We start from the raw sequence: 22,729 nt of genomic DNA on the forward strand, positions 1-22,729 counted from the left end.
TTTTGGCCTACTTAGTGGAAGTGGATCATCAAAATCACTATCCAGTGACAAGCTCATACACTGGAAAATGGGTCAGTTCTCATAGTTTAAAGAAAATCATGATTTATTAACAATACATAATTAACAGCTAGTTAGTGAGTTTTATAGCTGTGGAGCAACATGATAAATCACAATAGCAGACATATGGAGAATATTAATGCAGCACCACAAACTACAAGGTGCCTCCAGGTTGTAATCCCACCTCCCACCCAAGGTAATGCAGGCTGTAAGCACACCCTCTTTTGCTTCTTTTATATTTCTGCTTGAGCTGATTCCTTCTTTGCTTTAAAACTCTTTGTAAACTTCTGGCTACTGTGAAAGGCTTCATCTTCCATGTGATGAATATTGAGAAGGCATCGCCTCAGACAGTTTTGGGTGAATTCTTCATGCAGAGTGTCAATACTTGCATTCCACTCTTAACAGCTGTTACCTGACTTGTTTTGCTAAGGATGTATATACAGCCTCTTCCTGCCCTGAAAAATGCAGAGCATTCTACCATGCAAGGTTACTTCTCCCTCCTCTAGTCCCTAAGACTTTGGCTGAAATTTGAATTTACCATTTGTGAACATGTGTGTGTATCACAGTAGGTGTCTCTAGCTTTTCATTTGTTTGTCTAGATGAGTGATTTTCATCTTCTGGGTATTGTGTGAACCAGAGTTTCTGGTTTTAAATGCCAATAACCAGAGATGTTGAACTTCATTGTAGTGTTCTGTCACTTCTGAAGTGTTACAAGAAGGTGGTAGTGTCAGAGCTTGGCTGTGAGTGTTGAAACTTAAGTTCAACCTTCTTGTGCTAACAGCCTGAATTTCATAATTATAATTTCATATGTTATAAATTTTGTAAGACTCTTCTGTGCAAAGTCTTTTATAGAAGCCATATGAGCTGCTTAAACACAGGCCAGTCAGCCTTCAGGTTATTTAGCTACAGCCATTAAAGCAGTGGAGATCTGTATGTGCCTGATGGCTTTTTGGTTGTGAAAGACCTGATCCCAAAAGTTTGTGTGTTTGTGCACTGAACCGCTTGGGATCACACGTCTGTCAACATTTTGCTGTTGTGGAAAGCTATTCTTTAAAATAAAGAGCAAGTTGCTAATGTTGCTGAGTGAGAAAATAGCTTTTAAGAAGTCAAAAATAGAGTTTAGTAAATTTAGGAGGTCTGATAATACATTAAGGATTAGATTCACCCAGCATGTTGCATTTTGTGTAGCGGCTTTGAGTAATGTTTTGTAGAAGTGGATGTCTGATTGCCTGGGAAAAGTGGCTTGTTTGTGGGAGGCAGCAGGGAAATGGAGTGGAGAGCATTGGATTGCATCTCCTGTAACTCCTTCCGTGCAAAGTTATTTAACCATCAGCAAAACCTTCTGGGTTAGAGGCTATGCAAATGCAACATGTAACAAGTAACAAATGTTAGCAGCTTCTCACCCTCTGGAGGCCGTGCCTGAAGTGACTTGTGCCTGTGTGTGTTTGTCAATAGATCTTTCCTTGCTGAGATTCATCAGTGCCGAGCTGACCAGAGGTTATTTCCTTGAGCACAATGAGGCAAAATACACAGAGCGGCGGGAGCGAGTGTACACGTGCATGCGGATACCTAAAGAGCTGGAAAAGGTGAAGTATGCTCTAACTTTTGATTCCATTTACAGATGAAACATGTTGAATGAAATTACTTAAAGAACTGTTTATTTTTAAAACACTTTTGCTACAAAAACAAGATGTAAACCTCTATAATGATATTTTTCAATGTTAGTAACTTAAACATTTTTGTTTCAGGTTTTTTTTGCCTGTTTTCTTGTTGCTGCTGGCAACTCATGCTATTAGCAGAGACAAAAGACAAACAAGTGCAGATGATGACAAATTAATTCAAATATATAGATGTCACTGATCCTTAAAGGAATAATCAAGAAAAAAAAAACTTTTTTGCAGCAAAATGTAGTTTTACATTAAAAAAATCTTTTTTTCAAAGATTTTTTTCCAATGTAAAGTTCTCTGAGGATGGGAAGGTTTCAATGTTATAAAAATATGGTGACAGATGAGTTTTTCTAAGGTTTTTAACTTAATTTTTGTAGTTTTTCTTTTCTTTTGCTTCTTGCCACTATTTGCCACATCTCCCCTCTCTGTCCCAGTGTTATGGCCCTTCCTGAGGAATTCTTGCCACCTCCTCTTTGTCAGCTTAGATAATATTCTGGCCCTGCAGTGAGCCAAGGTTTTGTTCTGGCTTAGCCATGTTGATTTGGGAGCAGCAGCAGTGTGCTCAAGATTGATGAGTAAGGCACCATTGGTAATAAGGTTTGGCTAGGCTGCAGTGTAATGATAACATTAAAATTAATACTGCTGAAATTCCCAAAATCTCTAGGGAAGGGATGAAGTTACATAGGGCTAAATCATTTTAATTTAAACTGAAGGAAGATGCTTGTTTTGTTCTTCTCCCACTTCAGTCTCCTACTTTATGCATGCTGCCTGTTTTGCATGAGCTGTGGTTCTTGTTGGACCATTCCAGGAGTTAAATCTGCTCATAGTTTGGCAGAGAATGTTATACTTTGCTTGCTCTGTTTGCTCTGTGCTAGAATACTGGGCTGATTTGCTCAGCCAATATTCTTGAGAATCCAGAGTCTGCACAAGGACAGAAGGGGAGCTTTATAACTAAAGATGAAAGAGCAATGGAGAAAGAAGGAAGGGTGGGCAGGATTCCCTTGGTCAGTAGTGTACTCGTGTTCCCCCTTCAATATCATTAAATTCATCCTTCAGCCATGGTGATGCCTGGTTTACCAAATTAAATTCCCAGTCAGTTACTGCAGAAAATCACAGGATGAATGAGATTGAGATGGACCCATGGAGTAGTTCATGCCCTTGCCTAAGGCTGTGTAACTTACAACAGGTTGTTCAGGATTGAAGGCTTTGGGCATCTCCAGGGATGGTGTCTTCACATCCCCAGTATTTACCCATTCCAGTTCATGATAGAATATTCCACTTATGGTAGAGACTCAGTTCAATGACACAGCATTTCTACATCATCTCCATTTTTAATTATGTAGATTATCACATGCTGTCTCCAAAGCACAGAAATAATTCTGAAGGATTGTCACCATAGCTTTTCAATAAAATTTTTGGTGTGTAAGAACACGTAATATCCAACAGTCTTTTTATAAATAAGATTAATGCTCTAAGTGGTACAACTGATGGATTTTGCATGGTAAATCAAACTTCAGTCTGTGCTTTAAATATGAAATATTATGAAACTCAATAATAAAGAGATTTTTAAAATTATAGTTATCTTTTTACACTGAGATGATGAAATAATTTTTAGTTCTTTTCCTTGGCTTAGTCCATGTTAGAACACATACTAACTTTATCAAATTGAGCACCTAGAAATCAACTAAATAGTGTACAGATCATCACCTGTTGCAGAAACTGCTTGCCAATGTGATGCAAAAATCCACTTAATTGAAATAAAGCATGTGTGGCACTAGTAAAGGAAGAGAAGAATTTTCTTGATGGTTTGTTTTGTTTACTACCTAATAATGTAATTACAGAATAAGATTGAAAACTATAATCAGGTAGAGTCAGAATAAATTGGAGTAAATTTATCAAAGCCTAATCTTGGGAGATATTACTTAATAGGCACTTATTTAACATCCATAGTTTTAGACAGGAGAGTAATGTTCAAAGGGTGGTATTTTTGTGTTGTTCTGAGTACCCTTTCTTTATTTAGAGAAGCTTGATAATTCACCATGTAAGTGATACTTCCACTCAGGCATTTTGTGTAGTTTCAGTGGGAACTTTTCATTTAGTAGGTTACTTATACTAAATAAGGTGGCCTGGTAGTCTCTGTTCCTGCCATCTTAAGGGAACAGTTTTTAGTTGATCTCAAAGTTAAACTTTGTGCTCCTGTGTTAAATTATATTTATGATAATGGAAAAGCTCTGTAAGCTTTTCTGTTAGTTCCCTAATGGAGCAGCAGAAATAATGTTTACAGAAAGGAGTAGAAGGTTCAGCACTGATTATATTTCATTGGGTGTGTGTAGTAAAAACATTGGGAAAATGAGGACATTCAGCAATAATTGCAAATATTAATGCAAGCTTATAGAACGTGAAAAACAGTCATTGCACTCAGGGGGAGAAGAAGTCTGTCTAAATCTAAAAGAAAAAGTAGTGTTGTTTTTGAGATTATAAAGATGTCCTCAAAGAACACAAGCAAAATGACAGCTGTCTTTCTGTTTTGTTGCAGTTAAGGAGTTTAAAAATACTAAGTGTTCAGTTCTGGTCATCTTTAGTGCTTGAATATTCAAAACCTAGTTTAAAAGTTATTTTAAAATAAATAGATAGCTTAATGACATATTAAGGCAGTGCATAAATTTATCCACTGTTCATGTAACCACTGCTCCTGATAACTTTGAATAATAACTAAAAATGATGACATTTTAGAAAATAGTACTAGAGACGAATGAGTAACTATCAGGAAAGAGACCTTAACATCATGATTGTATTGAAGTATTCTACCTCTGTAGAATTGGTTGAAATAATATTATAAAGGAAAATAAAAATTGAGGAATGATGGCAGTGCTGTTGTGCCTAAGTCAGTTGTTTTACATGGCCTGTAGATAGTTGTTCTGGGGTGCAGTCTGTAGGATTGCTTTTGGAGTTACAATGTATGAGGTGTAAGAGTGCTCTCATGGGACTGGCCACTGCACAACTAACAAAGAAGGTACTTTGAAAGGCAAAGGGACTGTGAGAACTAAAAGTAATTTACTTGTTCTTTGATTTACACCCTCACCCCAAGTATCTTCCTTTCCCATCAGCAGTACATACAACTTTCACATGTAAATGCATATCTGACATGGTTATGTGGGTCTGCTTAGATGTTGCTAGTCTTAATTGTGTAGCCAGTTAAACTGGCTTCTATGGGATTATCCTTGCAGGAAAAAATACTACCTCAAGTCTGACCAAAGCATAAAACCATATTTCTAGATTTCCATTTAGATAGAACACAGAATCATCTAAAGATGAGCTAAAGAAGGAATGTCATGTGGGCAGAGTCTGATCTATGGGAGCTTTGGAATTGTGGATTTTATGTCTAGTTTAATTATCATATAGTTGCTTGGCTTGTAGCCACAATCAATGGCTTTAATGTTTGTGTAAATTAAGGATAAGACATTTGAACTTTGTGTTATGTTGTGTTGTAACATAACTTGTGTTATGTTCTTTGTATGAAAAAGGTAGTTATTCTTTGAAGGAGTTCCACCACAGCTGTAATTTACAAGGTAATAGAAAACTTTTTGGGGTGAGGAAATAATGTTGAAAAAGGAGATAGGAAGAAAATGGCTGTGCACATTTACACACAACTCTATTGGTTTTCCCCTAAGGTTAAAACATGAACTTTGTTAACCTTACAGGAAAGTCACCATTGCAAAATGAGCTGCAGGTATATTCAACTGCAGTTTATATATTAAATAAAGACTAAGTTCAGTGAGCTGTAAAAGTCTACAAAAGCCTTCATTACTTGGACCTTGTGGTGCAGAATTGCTGAACACTCTTCAAATGCATAATGTGTTAATTTTTTTTTATGGTTCAGCTGATCGAACAAGTGAGAATATTGTGCATATTTGGTTAATTAGTCTTATGTAAATGTATATTTCATAGCATAATTCTTTATAAACTTCCTGTGAATTTTATAAACTACTAACGTACTTCTGTTTATTTTTGTAATTTAGTTGATGTTTTTTGGAATCTTTTTGTGCCTGGATGCTTTTCTGTATGTGTTCACCCTGCTTCCTTTGAGAGTTTTTCTGGCAATGTTCCGGTTCATCACTTTGCCTTGCTATGGCTTACGGTAAGTTGATTCAAGAGAAAGGTGTTGATACCCTGAAATGATATTTCACCATTTATGTGTATGCTTCATTTTATGGCCTTTCAGTGCTGTTTGAACTACTAATGACTTCTTCCACTGAAAAATAGAAGTCTCAGTCTAAGCTAGCCAAAGTAAAGGTGTGTGTGTGACCTTTAAGCTTTACCAGCAGTCACTGTCACCATTGCTTCCCTCAGACACAACAGTTTGATAACAGCACCACTTAGGCGTATTCAAGTTAGTAAAGAAGAGAGATGTAACCTTCCCTTATAGTTTTGTTCTTTTACCTAACATCTATGTGAACATTTTAAAAAAATTTCTTAGGCTTGGCTCATGTATTTTGATAGGCTCTTTGATATCAAAACAGAAGTTGTTTATTTTTTAACAGTTAAGGCTTTCCTTATTTTCATGGAAAACTTTGCTGAAAAGATCCCTCAATAAAAAGTGTTCTTTTCTTTCATCTGAAGAATCCTAGGGAGTGAAACGTGGAGAGGAAAGCCAAGCAGAATATTAAGAAATATTAGATCTTAATGCTTTGATTTTCTATTCATATCAATAATAAGAAGTTGCTAATGCATAAAGTTTTTAGTTTTTCTGGCATAGGCATCAAAAATTGGATAGAATTAATCTCCCTCATAAAACCTGCTACTTCATGGTAAAGTTGGTTGTTTAAGCCTTAAGTGTAGTCTAAAGTAAAAGGAGCATTTGATGTAAGTTTTTTTCTTGATAAATAAAGACTTCAGGCTCTTTATTCTGAATTTTCCAAAACATGAAGTTGATTTATGGTTACTGATTTTTTTTTTATGTTGTTTGCATTTGCATTATCAATATTGTCTTTTATATGTGAAGATCTTTTAGATGCATAGTTTAGAAATGTATGTTCTGATTACAAGCAAATGCTAGTTAGTTGCAAAAATATAATGTAAAATATAGTCTAAAGCTGAATGTTTGTATTTGCTGATGTTAAACATAGGCACTAGATGGCAGTCTCTAGTGTTTTATTGTGCTGTTAATTTTGAAGTGAACTTCAGAGTTAGTAGGTCAAGAGAGTTTTCTTAGCCAGGTAAAAATGACAGTTATTTGGTTTTAGCCCAATGACAAGGCAAATTCTGTGTCTATTTGTAGATATCTGTATAGATGCTATTACTAAATTCAGGTAAATGCAGGAGAGTTCAGTTTATCATTTGAATCTTACTTTTTTCTGTTTTAAAAGTGTTCTTCCTTGTTTATAAACTCAGCTTTGCTTTTGACAAAGAAATTTTCTGCTCTTCTGAAATTACAATTAAAGATTTCAAAGACCAATTACTGTTTTAGGTTGTTGCTCAGTATGCTGACAAAAGTGACATTTGAAGCACCATATGCACTCACTTGCATGTGGTATGTGTATATATGCATTCATGCACCTGCAATGCTAATATTTAGTCTGCTTGCTTGAGAGTATTTTGTGTGTCAGGGACAATAGAAGGTGTTTTAATCTGTTGAACTTGACTGTGTTAAAGTGTTATCAAGTAAGATGCTGTGAAACTGAGATTGAGTGAAGAAGTCTTTGTTTTTGTAACAACTCCTGAAGCAATTCCTTCACAATTTGTTCCAATGTGTTGGAATCTAGTTAACTAGAATCTTTACTTGTTCAGTAGAGGCATTGTTTAATTCATTCATGTTCTAAAGTTTATGGCTTTTTACTGAAAATTTTAGGACTCATGTAATGGAACATCTTCAGATGTAATAATTCTTATTGCCAAGTATTCAGAGCCTGGACTTTGAATTTTGGGGGGTTTTCTTGGTTTTTGTAGTTATGCTGATTTTATTTGTTATGGCAAAAAATATTTGTGATTTTCTTCCAGCTCAAGAAATACAGTTTTATGTATTTGTAACAAAATAGAGTTGAATAAGTAAAGCACATTTGTAATTATAAAAGGTACTTACAAAGCAGGTGGCTGTTTATCTTCTGGCTTGTTCTTCCTTGCAAATATCAAATAAATGTTGACTAGTTGTTACTTGAACCTGCCACATCATATTCCATTCTGTGTAGTAAATAAAAGTGCTCCTCCCTTCATCCTGACTTTTCTCTCAACATCTCAGTGGAGTAATTGAGCAGTGACTGTTCTGTTTCCCTTCCACTTTACTCTTCAGCTTATTTATTTCCTCATAATTCTACCTTCTCTTTTCAGTGTAGAGAAAGATTATATTTCCTGGGTTTTTTTTAACAATGAAACCACATTCTCTATAAATGGGCTAATTCCTGTCTATGGTATATTATGCAAAGTGCTTAAATATTGGGGAAGTGGTTTATAGCCTCTTCCACATGTTGGAATATTTCATTCTACGGAGTCCTGAAAGGAAGCAAATAGTAATGTATCTCAAAGAAAATAGTTTACTTTTTCTGCCTAGACAGTGTAAGCACTGTTTGACTTCTGTCATCGTTCCTCATCACTTGATCTTTCCTTTTGAGCAAATTTAGTTCTCTGTTTTTGTCAGAGCTATATTGGCGCTGACAAAGCAATCTTTTTAAAAACTTCAAGAACTTCAGTCAGAAGAATCCAAGATTCTATCACTGAGTGAACTAAATGCTTTGTTTAATTACTGAGATCAAACTGGCAAAGGCTGAATCATTGCATGGTTTTGGTAGTTTTGGCAGGTGCAATTGCATTAGTCTGTGCTCTAGAAGTGACAGGGTGCTTTTAAAAAAATTAACAAGCACTTTACAAAATTAGATAACATCTTTTGAAATTAGAAAAAAACAGCTCTACTGTATTTGAGACAAGAACTTTCCTAAATTATTCTCTTTGAATCTTTTAGACTATTCTCACCTTATGAAAACATTCTTTGACAGCATAAAAGATTCATTGTTCCAGCCAAGTATGTGCCAAGGTAGACAGAGCAGTGGACCTGGTGGAGTTCTGTTTGAATTAGAGTCCTTGGTGACAGGTTCCTAAAACTGACTCTACCCAAGGTTGAAAGTTTCATTTTACAATTCAGACAATTTTTTTATCAATACCTCAGACCCAGAGATTCTGGGTAGATTAATATCGCTGCCTCTTTTGAAGCTCTTTCATAGAGCTAACTTATAATTTTTCTTGAAATATGTTGCATGCCAATAAAGGGCAATGTGGGAATGTGGAAAATCTCTTCTGTAGTATTTGTGAAGCACCATGATATGAAAGCTAAAATTGCACGTTAGTGAAACTCTGATAAGACTCCCAATTTAATTATGTTTGAAGGCATTTTCCATCATCTCTACAAAGCAAGAAAGGATTTGGGAGGGAAAGTGAGGGATTTTTCTCCAAATTGTGGTTTTCTTAAAAAAATACAGTAGGAGATTATGTATTTTCTGACATGTAAGGATAGATCGACAAAACCTTTACAAGAGACCTCCCACACACACCTCATCTGCAGGGGTTCCCCACCCCCCCACTGGCAGAAGTGGGTCCAGGGATGAGGGCAGCACCTTGATAGTGGAAGCCCAACAAGACCCTGCTTTGTGTGAGCAGCACCCACCCACCCCTCACATGCCCCAGCACCTCCAGTGCCTCACACCAGAGCTGAGTCCCACCAGGAACTGGAGCCTGGTGCCAGTGACACCACAGTTGTGAGTTCAGTCCCTGTGCAGGCCAGTCATTTAAGAGTTGGACTTAATGATCCTTGTGGGTCCCTTCCAACTCAGAATATTCTGTGAATTTTTCCATGTGGAAGTAGATATAGGTAGATTATAAATACCTGTTCAGTATTTTTCTTTTACTCTGCTCTCTAAAATAAGTGACTTAAGTCCTGTCAGCAATAACATGAATAACTTCAGCTATATTGCACGTACATCTTAAAATTCTTATTGGCCTCCTGTGAATGTACAGATTCATGTTTTTCAGTAGGAAATAAATAGAACAGCATTATTCCAAGAAAGAAACTGTAGAAATAAGGCATATCTGGAACAATAAAACAAACAAATACAGTGGCATTCTTCTTACTATCAAGCTACTAAAAATTTTTGAACCTCTGTTATACACTTATTCCCAAGCCTTTTTTTCTCTTTGAGGAACTTAACTATGACATCCATAAACTTCCTTTTGTCACCTGAAGTTCAGTTAGGAAGTTGTGCATCTGCCCACGGAAATGTTCAGCTTTCTGCCAACCAAAAAAGGAAGATGCATTCAATTTTTTTCTGTAGTATACTCTCAGATCAAGTGCTCCTTTCTCCTTTCCATAACAGTGCATAGTGTAGCAACATTACAACCTTCTCTTTCTTTCTTTCTTGTAAATCAGACCGAAGGGAAGAGCACTTTCAGTTCCTTTATAGGATGGAATGTGGTGTCACAGGGATTCCTCCTTGGTGAGTAAATCCTGATTTTCTTTTTCCTTCTGTGCTGTCAGGTCAGCCAAATTCGCACATCTACAGGTAATCAGTAAAAAGCCTGGTTACAAATGAGTAGTATAGCTAAATTAACCAACATACCTCAAAGGAGGAACCAACACTTAGTTTTCATAACAAACACATGAAATTGATTCAGTGCAATTTGTGGTAGGTGTATTTTTGTGTAACTTAACTTATTTCCACAATGATTCAATCTTAGTTTTAAAGTAGAGTGCCTGTGGACCAATTTGGCCGAGTATAAAAAAGGATATCTTGGAAAAACTATAGCCCCTGCTGTACTTCAGTTTATAGTGCCTTAACCTTTTTGAGGTTTCATCTAAGTACTGCTTCAGTCAGGTTCATAGCTATATTTTTGTTTGTACTTAAAGCAGGGTTTTTTTGTAACGCTTAACCTCGATCTTAGGGAGTTCAGAAAGTTCATTGCCAGGTGTCTTAGTATTAGACTCATAGATAATTCTATGCATAATAAAATACAGCACTTTAGCATAGGTTTGTTAACTATCTTCAGTTATATTTGATTCTGTTATTTAAAAAATAAAAGCCTAATGAAAGTTTATTCTAGCTATCACTTATTTGAAACCTCGTTTTGTTTTTTTTTTTTATTTTTTGAGGCAGCTCTCATCGGGGCCTAACAGCAAGGTTGGTTTTGTTTCATTCTTAGCATGGTCTCGTGCTGTATTGTGTGCATGTAGCAGCTTTTTATTGTTTGAGAAATGCAATGCCACCTAATCTTGGCAAGCTTGGCTCTCAATTTCTTAGAAGTCCACATTTGGGACATATTTTTCATATAATTCTGTAGAATCACAATTGTATATCAATGAAGTCCTCCATAGTGTATGGTGTACCGCTTCTTAAAATCTCAAACTGGAAATTAGATTTTCTCAAAATAGTCTCTTTTCCTGAAGCCAAACTTGATCATAATTGTAGGAAAACATTTCCAATAGATTGCATAGTCCATTTAAAAGAATTTTAGTGTGTATTTATGTGGACAAGTATACACTTCAGACAACCTCGCTTGGATTTTATTTTCCATTACATCTTTAATTATGCTTACAGGAAAATATACCCTTATGTGTTAATGTAACAGTTTTAGTTAGTGCTTCATGTAAAATAAGAAATTTATGACACCACAATTCTTTTATGAAGGATATCTTGAAGAATAGAGAGTCTGGTAAAAACTACACATAAAACAAACCCCATTGTTCAGTTTCTGTCCAAGTATCTTCAATGTAAAATGGAGAGAGAAAAGATACCTAAGCAAAATTTTAACTAGACCACAATATCAATAACTGAAATATATTATATATATACTCCTCAATGGTTGCCTATTTGAAAATGTTAACATTGAATAAATAATACAGTTAGAAGAGGTTTGCTGTAAAATACATTCTTAAACTGGTAAAATGCTAAAAGTCTTCTTCAGTGCATTAGCAGAACAATAAACCCAAATAAAAAGGACTTTTTAAGTGTCAACATTATTATTCTTACAAAAGCTTTAAAATATATATTTGTGTGTGTTATTAAGATGAAAATATCCATCTAAAACATTTTTGCAGTGACACTGTATTCATATCTTTACTGTATATATGACATCAGTATTGGAAATTTTGTATGTGTTGACTTCATAGGAGTAATTGTTTAGAGTAATATGAGTTATTTGGATGAGATTAAATAGTCTAAACTAAAGAAATCCATTAAAATGCAGTGAATTGTATCAATAAACAAGGAAATACATTGACTGCCTGTTGATTTTAAAAAAAACTTAACAAAACAGTCAAAACCCAAATGACTCTAAAAGATGATTGGAAAACCATATGTAATCAGGCTAGTGAAGAATTGAGGAGCCCCAGGAGGCCTGTAAGATAAAAATAAAGGAATCATATGACATCATGTGACAGTCTGTGCAGTTAAGTTTAAAATAATGTATTCAGAGTACATAGGGGTTGGATGCCAAAGTAACTAAGTACTCAGACAAATGTACTTGTCTGCAGATTACATAATGTAGTGAAAGCATTGTTCATTTTGTAGTGTTAGTTGCTGAAAAGCATACGAGAAGCAACTGTAGTGACACTTCTTTTAAGCTTTTTTATACAGCAAGAACAAATTTATTTTTGTGCAGGTTGCATTTCATGTTCCAAATGGTTTAACTACTTTGAATTCAATAAGCAAATCTTATCAAAATACCCGACACACAATCTTGGTTTTCTTGGAAATCACTTGCTTAAGTAATCTTGTTCATTAGCTACTTGTGATTTTGAACATATTAAAGATAAATATTGGTAAAGCGTGATTTATTTTTAATAACACTCTGCGTGATGCTGAGTAAATTCAGTTGTACAACTTATGGAACAAAAAAAAGTTTGGAGGGATAGATACCAATGCTTTGAAAACCTTGAGCTGCTTTGCTTCTTTAATTTATGAAAGAGAAAGTAGCAAACATTAAGGATCAGTAGTGTGACCATCTGTGTAGTCGCAGCCCCTATGGATGATGGAACCTAATGCTTTTCCACCACTAGATGGAGACAGAAGACTTACTGCTGTATAAAATGTGGATCATGGCATTTTGAGTATGATGTTAAATAGAAATACCTTGAAAATTACAGACGGATAACTAGTTCAACTAGTTCCTTAAACTTTCACTTGAGTTTGCTTATGATGAGCACTGGTTTTCACACTAGAATTTTCTTCATTGGGTAGGTGTTTTACATAGACTGTGATATAAGTTTGACTTGATTTTGTAACAGAGGGGATTTTTTACAAGAGTCACAAGTCATCTTGAAAAAAAAATTACTGTTTTTCCTAAGGCTTATCCAAGTTTGTGGGTAGCCAGTATATTTGTTTGATAGTATTTTAATTTAATTTTATAGAATATACCAGTGTTCTAGAAGTAATTCTACATATTTGTAAGGCAATGTGCTTGCTTTTAGCTTTCCAAAGGGAGGGGACATACACGGATCCAGTGGTTTTCTAAACAGAGGAAAGACTTGGATTTACACTTTCTAAATTTCTCTCATGGTCGACAAATCATAAATTGGAAAGTTTGAAGCATGAGTATTAACCCTTGATTTTTATTGTGTTGTAAAAAGTGGGGTTTTTCTGTAATGCTGATTTGCTCAGTTCCTGGTTGATGCCAGTCAGTGCATTGTGGAAATTTTGTCCTAGTTTGACTTTGAGCTGCTGTAAATACTGCGGGGTAAGCATTGAGTGTGGCATGCTTCTGCTTTTTAACAACTGACTGGGCTGAAACAGAAGCATGCTGAATAGAGAGGTATAGTAGTGTGGCTTGCATAGTATCACTATGTCAAATGAATAATAAGCTTATATATCCCCTAAAGTATGGATTTCTTTGTTTGTGGTGTTTTTAGAAGTAAGGCTTTGTTTCAGTGGAGGTTTTCTGTCAGTTAGTAGATGTAAAGATAAATATACCCAGAGGCTGAGGAGTTTAAACATCTTGTTAAGTAGATTCTGTAGAATGGTGAAGTCTCTGTGTGGGTTTTTTTCTGTATTGTCATAATTTGCTGGTTAAATTACAGTGCAAGAGAGTTTATCTGTAAAGGAATGCTTGGATTTTCACTGAATTCATGCAGATTGAAGGATCATCTCATGTTTAAACATTTTGGTGTATTCAGTGTTAGTAATAGTAAAGCAATATAAGATTTAACATAGTGGATAATAGAATGGATAAGTCTTACTCTTTACTATTAAGATACTTGGCTGTTTGAAAAAGTTTTAAAATTTGATTCTTTGATAGTCTAGCCTATACAACTAATGTGGGAACTTAAGACTTACCATAATGAAACCACTTGTAAAATTCTGTAAAGAGCATCTTAGAGAGCATGACCTAAAGCAAAAAAATATTTGAAGTAGTAATGGAATAATCATGGAATCATTCAATGTTTTGTGTTGGAAGGGACTTTAAAGATCACCAGTTCCAACCCCTCTGCCATGGGCAGGGACACCTTCCACTAAACCAAGTTGCTCAAATAATCCAGAAAATAATTAGATGAGAAGATATAAGTCATGTGTTGTAACAAGGTGCTTATGAAGGACAGTCCAGATGCTCTGGATCCTTTTATTTACTAGTTTGAGGTGTGAAAATTGTGAGGTAAATTATATCCAGCTAAATTTTGAAACCATGTAACGTTATTTCTGGAATCTGGTAGGACATTAGAGGAGCTACATCTTGGACACAGGCTCTCATGATACCGTCTTTCAAGAGCAGAGTTCACTAAAGCCAGGCAAGTGTTAATATTTAACTCAGTTGTGCAGCATCACTGTGTGCCTGGGATAGCTTTGAAGAAAAGGACTAACTACTTTCTACAGAAAAATTCTACTGCCCACTGCTTTGTTACCTTGCTGCCAGAATGATTGAAGTTGCATTGTTGTAGTGCTCTTTAATTATTGTTCTCATTTTGTCACTCATGAGAAAAAAGACCCACATGTAATTTTCATCTGAAATCTTCCTGTCGGTATTCTGCCATACTTCATGCACAGCTGTAAAAATGTGAAGTGTTGGAAGTGAGCTAAGCTGTTTCAGCTTCTCATATCTCCATTCAATGGTTTCTAAAATTGTACAGTATCACACAGAGTTATCAGCTCAGTAATGTCTAATTCTTAAAACTTGGGTCCCTACTTTCTAGTGAGGTATTGAAATTACCAGCACTATGCTATGTTTTTCTTGTTTGCTTTTTGGCTTTTTTCTAGTTGTCATAGCTTGGCAAATGTGAGCTTTTAGTTTTGTTTATTTGAGATTCTGTGGTACTCATGATGTGCATGACTGCAGTAGTATGAGTTTGTGTGTGATAATAATCATGAGGTCTGATTAATTAGTGCTTAAGATGTCCTGAAAGTACTTTTCAGCGTTGGCAGTGAGTAGTTACTGGAGACAATAAGTAAAAACACATATTGAGAAAAATGAATGCAGGATGCTGGGATGCTCTGACAGGCATGAAATCACATCAGCCTGTGTTTGTTTCTGTGTGTTAAATAGCTTAATGCAAAGGAGAGGAATGATTTGTGACAAATACAGATTGAACTGTGTGCCTGATGGTGCACTAAAACTGCAGTGGTCAGCTCTCACTGAACACTGACTGCATCATTTCATTGCTGCAGGCTTTGCAGTCAGTTCTGTGTATTCACCAAAAGGTGACACATCATGAGACTTAATCCATTTACTTGATTTCCTTGTCTTTGTAGGAAATAATTATCCCTTTTCTCTATTATATGCAGGAACACACCTCAAAATCATTTTTTAAATGCTATTAACCAAAGTGGAAGATGATTCTGCTACAATAAAAATACTTCTATGGATTTATGGAGGAGACATGTTAATCTCTCTCAAATGGAAGCATGTTAGTGGTACACTGTAGGTTACTTGTTTAGGCAGTATGAAAGGGTCTTTTCTAGTGTACAGTGAAAGAAAACTGGAATATCTTTTAAATGCTAGGATCTTCTTACTCTTCTTACTTTGTAGAAAGCAGTCATCTGTTGTTAATCTTTGCAGTAATCCCTTGTATTGAGTAGAGGGTTGAGATACTGACAGCTCTTCTGTCATCAGACTGAGGAAACTGTGAGGATATTTTTGTGACTAAGATGTTGTGGTTTAGTCCCAGCTGGCAACTAAGTACCACACAGCCACTCACTCCTTCTGTCTTCCACCCATGGGGAAGGGAATTGGAAAGTTTTGGTAAAGCTCGTGGGTTGAGATAAGAACACTCTAATAATTGAAATAAAATATGCTAATAATAATACTCAATATGATAATAATAATAATAGTAATGGAAAGGAGAAGGAGAGAATCTAACAGAACCCTAAGAGAAGCAAGTGACAGAGTTGTCCACCAACTGCCTGGTACCCAGCCAGTCTCTGAACAGTGATAGACCCCATTCTGGGTAACTGTCCCAGTTTATATACTGGGTGTGATGCTCTGTGGTGTGGAATTTCCCTTTGGCCAGTGAGGGACATCCTGTCCTGGCTACACTCTGTGCCAGCCTTTTGTGCACCTCCTCACTAGTAGAGCAAATGACACTGAAAAATCCTTGACCCAGGGTAAGCACTTCTTAGTGACAACCAAAACATTCAGTGTGTTGTCAGCATCCTTACACTAAATCCAAAAACCAGCTACTAAAAATAACGGGCACTGTGTCCCAGGCAAAACCAGGACACTTGTTCTGAAGTTGTCACAGCATTACTGTTGGTTCTGCTTCCTGTGTGAATGAGAAGTGCAAGAAGTTATTTAGAACTTTCAATAGAACATTGACAGATTGTATTTTTAGTTAAAATATAAAAAAAATATTGTTTATTGCAGGTTTTTTTCCTAGTCACACAGACTAGTGAGAAGCTAAATCTAAGTTAAGACAAGGGGACAAGAGGACTTCAAGTTATGCCAGGGGAGGTTTAGGTCAGATATTAGGAAAAATTTCTTCACCAAAATGATTGTAAAGCAATGGAGCATGCTGCTGCTCAGGGGAATGGTAGAATCACCATCCTTGGAAGTACTTAAAAGATGAATAGAAGACTGCTGTTTAGTGATGGACTTGGCAGTGATCAGTTAACTCGATTATCTAAAAGCTCTTTTCCAACCTAAATGATTCTGAAATTCTATAAAAATATTATTTGAATGGGATCTGTTCTACAAAAGTTTAATTCCTTTAAAGCGCAGCAATCAAGAGTAGTCGATCTGACTCTTTAGGGCAGCTTTTGAATTTCAATAATCAAGTTTGTTCTGTACGCAGCACATTCTCCAAATCTTTTATAGGATGCTGTGTGCAAGTTTGTATGCAACTTGATAGTCTCCTGTGACAGTTTTCAGAGTTGAGACCACCTTTAGAAGAGCAGTTGTGCTCCTGGTTTTATGTAGTCAGAATTTGTAGTGCCTTGTCATGGTTGCTGTGTGCATTTACATTGGCCTCTCCTGAGTTGGTTTTACTTGAGTGTAGTCAGGTGAGCATCAACACAAGCAGAAGAGTGCTAGAGTTATCAGTACAGAACATCTGCAGCTTGTCACTGGTGGTTGAGCATCCTTTATGTTACTTGTAAGCCAGAAAATCTTTGAAGTGGTATTCTCAGTCTGTATTGACTTTTGGTCATCAAAGCATTTTCCTTTGACAATCTTTCTGGACTCCTTCAGAGGCTTCATAAACAGATTCTACTCACTAGTGTGTTTCAGTGAGACCATCCTATTGTTAAAACTGGTACCTTAAAAAACTTCTAAAAGACTCTGAGTGAGATTTTCAGGTGGGTGTCTCTTTTGTTCATCAGGTTTTCTCTACCAGGTATTCACTACTTCTCTAATGATGAGGTAGTTGTTGTCTGGAAGAATGAAGATGCTGATATTCTGAGTAATAAATTCTGATTCTCTTTTCATGTGCTAAGGCCTGGCATTACTGTTATGGCATAATAGTACCTTTAAGACTGTGTCCCAATCTGTATTTCAGGGTTTGAGTGTTGGCTGAGAAGCTTGCACAGAAATGACTGAATGCACTTCCAAAATGGAAGTAGATTGGAGGAAAAGGAATATGCTGTTACTCAGCCTATGAACAGTAATCATAATCATGGGCTTGTTTAAGTCTTGTAAATATTTCAATATATACTGTTTTAATAACTATAATCATTTAAGTCAGATGTCATTAAATAAGGCAGTAAATTTTCAAAGTGTGATTTTACAGGTTGGGAAGGGTGCATTTTTTTGTGTGTCTTGCAAAGACAATCATAGCCTTTTTAAGCAGTGGGCAAAAGGTACACATTCTGTTTTCTTTAATTTTTTCGATTGGTGTTTGCAGTTAAAACTATGTTTGGGGGCTGAAGAAAGGAAGAAAATTCACTGAGGCATTTTGTCAAGGACTTAGGTTGAAATAAGATATGGTGTGAATATTGTTTGTTACTGGAGCACTTGTGAAGGCAAGAGAATATCTCTTAGGGAGAGAAAGCCCATGCAAGCAGTTCTGGTATGCTGGACCAGGTTGAATTCATTTGTTTAGAATGTAATTGTTTTTAATAAAGTTTATGCAGTAAAAATTATATAATAAAAGGAGCAGTTGCTCTCTGTTCAAAGTGCTATACTGTAAATCTCAGAGTTCTGGAAACTTTCTTGCTCGTACTCCCAGCAAGAGCAAGGACCTCTTTGCCCATTGTGGAATGTCATTGTGTGGTTCCAGGAGTGATATAATGTGTGAGTGTTGTTTTCAGGGCGATTTCTTTTGGATAGAAAACAACAAAGAAATCCAAAATATAACACTCCAGGTGTCATTAAATAGAATGAGTGAGGTAGCAGGGATTTTAGACTTCTCTGCAGGGTCTGTAGAATTACTCCAGAGGTCATAAGTAGCTGTTTGGATGTTTTTTACAAATGGCATACATCTTTACAAGATAACTCTTAATTTTTTTTCTAAATGTGTTATCAGTTCATGGGAACATTGTCTAATGTCTGGATGACTTACTGATTTAAGAATACAGAAACTGAAAATTCATGGCTTGAATTCTGCTAATTGCTTGCAACTTCTTTGAAACATTAGCTTCTTTAAAAGCATTTCAGTGTATTTAAAATATATATATATTTAATAGAAATTATTTCCTCCTTTTTTATATTTAATTATCAACCTTTTGATGTAATTCTTAAGCTTTTTAACTGCTTTGCATCCTATTAATATTAAACTAAATAAATAGACACGTGAATATGGCCTTGTTATTTCACTATGCTTATGTATACTGTTGTGGCAATTGAGATAAAGCCATTTTCTTCCTGTAGTTTTGCTAGGTAGGGATTGTGTAATGATTCCTTTAGCCTCCTAGGTTACTCATGGAAAACTTCTGTGTTTGGTTCACAATCAGCCTCCAGCTCTGATGTCAAATTATTTGCATTTACTGCTGTGAGAGCTTAGAGCTAAATGAAGATACAGAATTTACACCCCGTTCCTCAGCACCTGGTTCATTATACTGAAATAGAAGATGACTGTTTCATATCTTTTTGATCATAGTGAATACAATTTCTGTGCCTGAGGAAGTCAAAATCATAGAATTGTGTAGAAGTGGGAAGTTAAATTAGGAACCAAGGGCATGCATACAGGTTATTGAAAAGTGGAAGCTCTAAACAAATATAATGGTTTAATTACAGGGATGTAGCTAAGAGAAGAGACTGTGATCCTGTTTGTGAGTGTGATCTATAAATGTGGGTCATAGTTGTGGTGGTGGAGTGAGGGGCAGGGGAGGAGGCATAATAAACTACATAAAAATATATCCATGATGAACAGCTGTTTAAATTCATAGTGTGTCAGTAGCATCTGTATTTTGTGGGTATGTAACATTTAGTGGAACTTTCTGCCCTTTGTATTTCAGTGACAGACGTTTGCTACAACCTGCTCAGGTATGTGACATGCTCAAAGGAGTGATACTGGTCATCTGCTACTTCATGATGCACTATGTTGACTACTCTATGATGTATCATCTGATAAGGGGACAGTCTGTCATAAAGCTCTACATCATCTATAACATGCTTGAGGTAAGGATGTTGACATCAGAATATGAAGCATGCTTTTGTCAGACTATAAAATATTTTGTGTTCCAGTATTGACTTAGAATGTGGCACATCTGGTATTCTCACAAATCTTCACATAGATAATAAGCACAGATGCAGTGAAACAGACAGGTTTGTGAAAAATCAGGGTTTAGATACTGTTTCATAATGCCTAATTTATGGAGTTTATTAATCAATTTCATAGCAAGAAACTTGAAGAATGGAAATGAAAGAAATGTCTTATGAAATGCCAGATAATGAATGAGATTTTGAACTCACCAAGAAAAGTAGAAGCTGTTGATTTGAAATAATGATAAGATCCTGAGAAAGAGGAGAGAAGGAAGATAATAGAATACCTGGAATTTGGGTTTTAATTCATCATTATGGAAATATAGCTTTCATTGTATGCAAGGACACATGTTACAGCATCACCTCAGTCCTGGCTAGCAGACACAAGCCTTTAAGGTGAATGAATGAATGTAGAAAAGGAAATTCTGTTTTGGGAGGTAGATATAGAGAATAAAGAGAAATTCTGTCAAGGAAAACAGTTTCTGTTTTTCTATTAATGTAAAGCATAAGATTTTTAAATGTGCTTTTATGATCAATGGTTCACAAAGTAAATAATGTTTTCATGGGCACAATCTTATCTCCATCCTGCAAGTACAGGACATGTAGGAATACAACGTCTTAAACGGACTCAATCAGAGCTTTGTACACAAAAGTTATTCTGCTAGGTATCTGGGATTCCTGAATGATATATTAATCCTTATTTGAGCATCTGTTGTACCCTTGTTTGAAGACTGCTGAAACAGGTTGACATTCTGCAAAATCTGAATATTTTGTCTGAAGGAATTTGTTCTTTCCTAATAAAATATGAAAATATTGCATAAGGAACACACTTCGTTATAGTAAGTGAAATAAATATCATACAAGGCACCCCAGTTGTTTACTCATAGGGTTTTTGTTGCTTTTATGTTTGCTGGAAAATATGTACAAATATTAAATTGGCACTGAGTTACTATCTAGATTTTAGTTGCGTGGGGAAATACTCATCCATATATAGTTTCATAATTGATGAGAGATTATTACTTACTAAATAAATCCATGTGCTTAAAATAGTATTTTCTCTTTATTTCAAGACTACAAATCACTTAGTGCTGTACTTTCTCAGCTTTATGTGCTTACCACATAATTTGAAGCAATACTGCAGTGTTTGCTGTGAATTGGAAGCCATGTGACATTCTGTTTGGAATGAGGAATTGAATTACTTTGCTATGTTTGGCAGAACCAAAATTGTGTGTTTAACTAAGAAAAGTGCTGCATTGTTTCTTTTAGGAAAGGGGGAAGTTTGTTACTACTCATGGTTATTAGAAAAATTATGTTAGACTTTGAATTTGGGAACAGTATTTAATTTCCATGGTGTCTCATGAAACCCAGCATGCCAAGCAGAGTGTGTGTTTTTAAGAGGCTTTTTTCCCATGACAGGTTGCAGCAGTATTGGCAGAAAATGTATCCCACTGAAAGCCTTGGATAGTCAGCTTTCAGCAGTTTGAATATTGGCTTGCTTAGACTACTTTGCTGATTTTTATTAAAAGTCTTTGCTACTGATGCAAGCAATTTTTAAGGAATTCTTAATATGCTCTTTTTTTAAGCAATATGCTTTACATATTTTCCCAAGTTTTCAAAGTAAAGAAGATCTTTTCAGTCTAGTAAATCACTGAGCAGCAGAGATGTTTACAATGTCCTAATGTTTTCGGCTGTTGGCAAGTCCGGGGAGTATTGTCCTGGACAGATATGAGGAATGCAAAATCTTCAAATTATGTGCTGAATGCTCCCAAGTGACAGGCTAAGGGGAGCATTCAGCACATTTGGCTTAAATGACACTTTTCTTTTGTAGATTCAGCCCCACCGGCTCCTGCTCCTTGTGAAGCCCCAGTGTGCGTTACGCTGGTGACAGCACTCACCATGGAATTCTGCTGGAGCCTGGAGCCGGCATGTAGGGTTTAGGTAAGTCACATTTGGAAAAGCAAGCAACAATATTGTGTGCTGGGTTTTAATATTTTCCATCCTTTCAGCAAAGAACCAAGGACTGCTTAAATAGAAAGGAAAGCAAAGCCACCATTTTATCTATTAAAACCCTCACAATATTGTGAACAAAAACTTACCAAACTCTTAAGTTTCTGTAGCTGGTGTTACTACACCAGGTGTAATTACTCAATGGGTCATCACAATGAGCAGGAACCAAATAATGCAGACAATGTCAATTTACAAAATCTAAAAGCCGAAAACACTGCCACTGTAAATGTCTCTCAAACTGATGGGGTTGGGAGCTTCAGATTTATGATAATTCATCAGCTCATGGCTTTGTTTATTTTATTTCATAGGTGATTCTTAGGGCACAGCACATTGTACATTTGCTTGAGGCATCCAGCAAAATTTTGTTTCAATTCAATGTTCATATTTTAGGAAACTTCATTCAGTAATAGTGTCAGAAATAAGTATGACTTTCCTCCCTTCAATATCTTTACCTTGACAATTATTTAGTTTAAAAAGTCAGGAGATTATCTCAAGTCTAGGTTTGTGTTCTCCCAAGAAATTACTTTCTATCCAGTAGGATCAGTATTTGCAGGGACATTGTGCACCTGGTTTTGTACTGCTACATGTTGATTTAACATGTCCAAAATTGTTGTTTTACAGAAAGACACTAAGAGAAAATATTCCTTGTCTTTTTTAAGTAGAGATAATCAGTTTGTCATCTTTACCTGTTTCCATTTGGTTGAATTAGTAAGCAATGAGAGACAGCTCTTTTTTTAGCCAGACATGCCAAGTTTAATTTTTGAAGTTCTGGTTTTGTTGCCCTGTGTAGCTTGGTTTTAAAATTACTGAACAGCAGTGTGTAGATAGAAAAAATGTTGTTCTGTGTGATGATTTTCAGTTTTATATGTTTGTTGCTGAAATGTTGGGAACTGGTGGAA

The 22,729-nt window shown here is 35.8% G+C and overlaps 1 protein-coding gene across 2 annotated transcripts in view; it reads left to right on the forward strand.

Annotated features, from left to right (window-relative positions):
• TAPT1 (transmembrane anterior posterior transformation 1) overlaps positions 1-22,729 on the forward strand; it is a 49,247-nt gene that overhangs the window by 3,162 nt on the left and 23,356 nt on the right. Inside the window, exons 2-5 of one of the 2 annotated variants that reach the window (XM_054295804.1) lie at positions 1,513-1,643; positions 5,744-5,862; positions 10,859-10,882; positions 19,577-19,739. In XM_054295804.1, the coding sequence (XP_054151779.1) occupies positions 1,513-1,643; positions 5,744-5,862; positions 10,859-10,882; positions 19,577-19,739 (437 nt within the window). The remainder of the gene's footprint in view (positions 1-1,512; positions 1,644-5,743; positions 5,863-10,858; positions 10,883-19,576; positions 19,740-22,729) is intronic. The other variant, XM_054295805.1, reaches the window with a different exon arrangement.

The sequence above is a fragment of the Melozone crissalis genome, unplaced genomic scaffold (assembly GCF_028551555.1).
Source record: "Melozone crissalis strain CALT ecotype California unplaced genomic scaffold, PUWL_Pcris_2 ptg000006l_1, whole genome shotgun sequence".
NCBI lineage: Eukaryota > Metazoa > Chordata > Aves > Passeriformes > Passerellidae > Melozone > Melozone crissalis.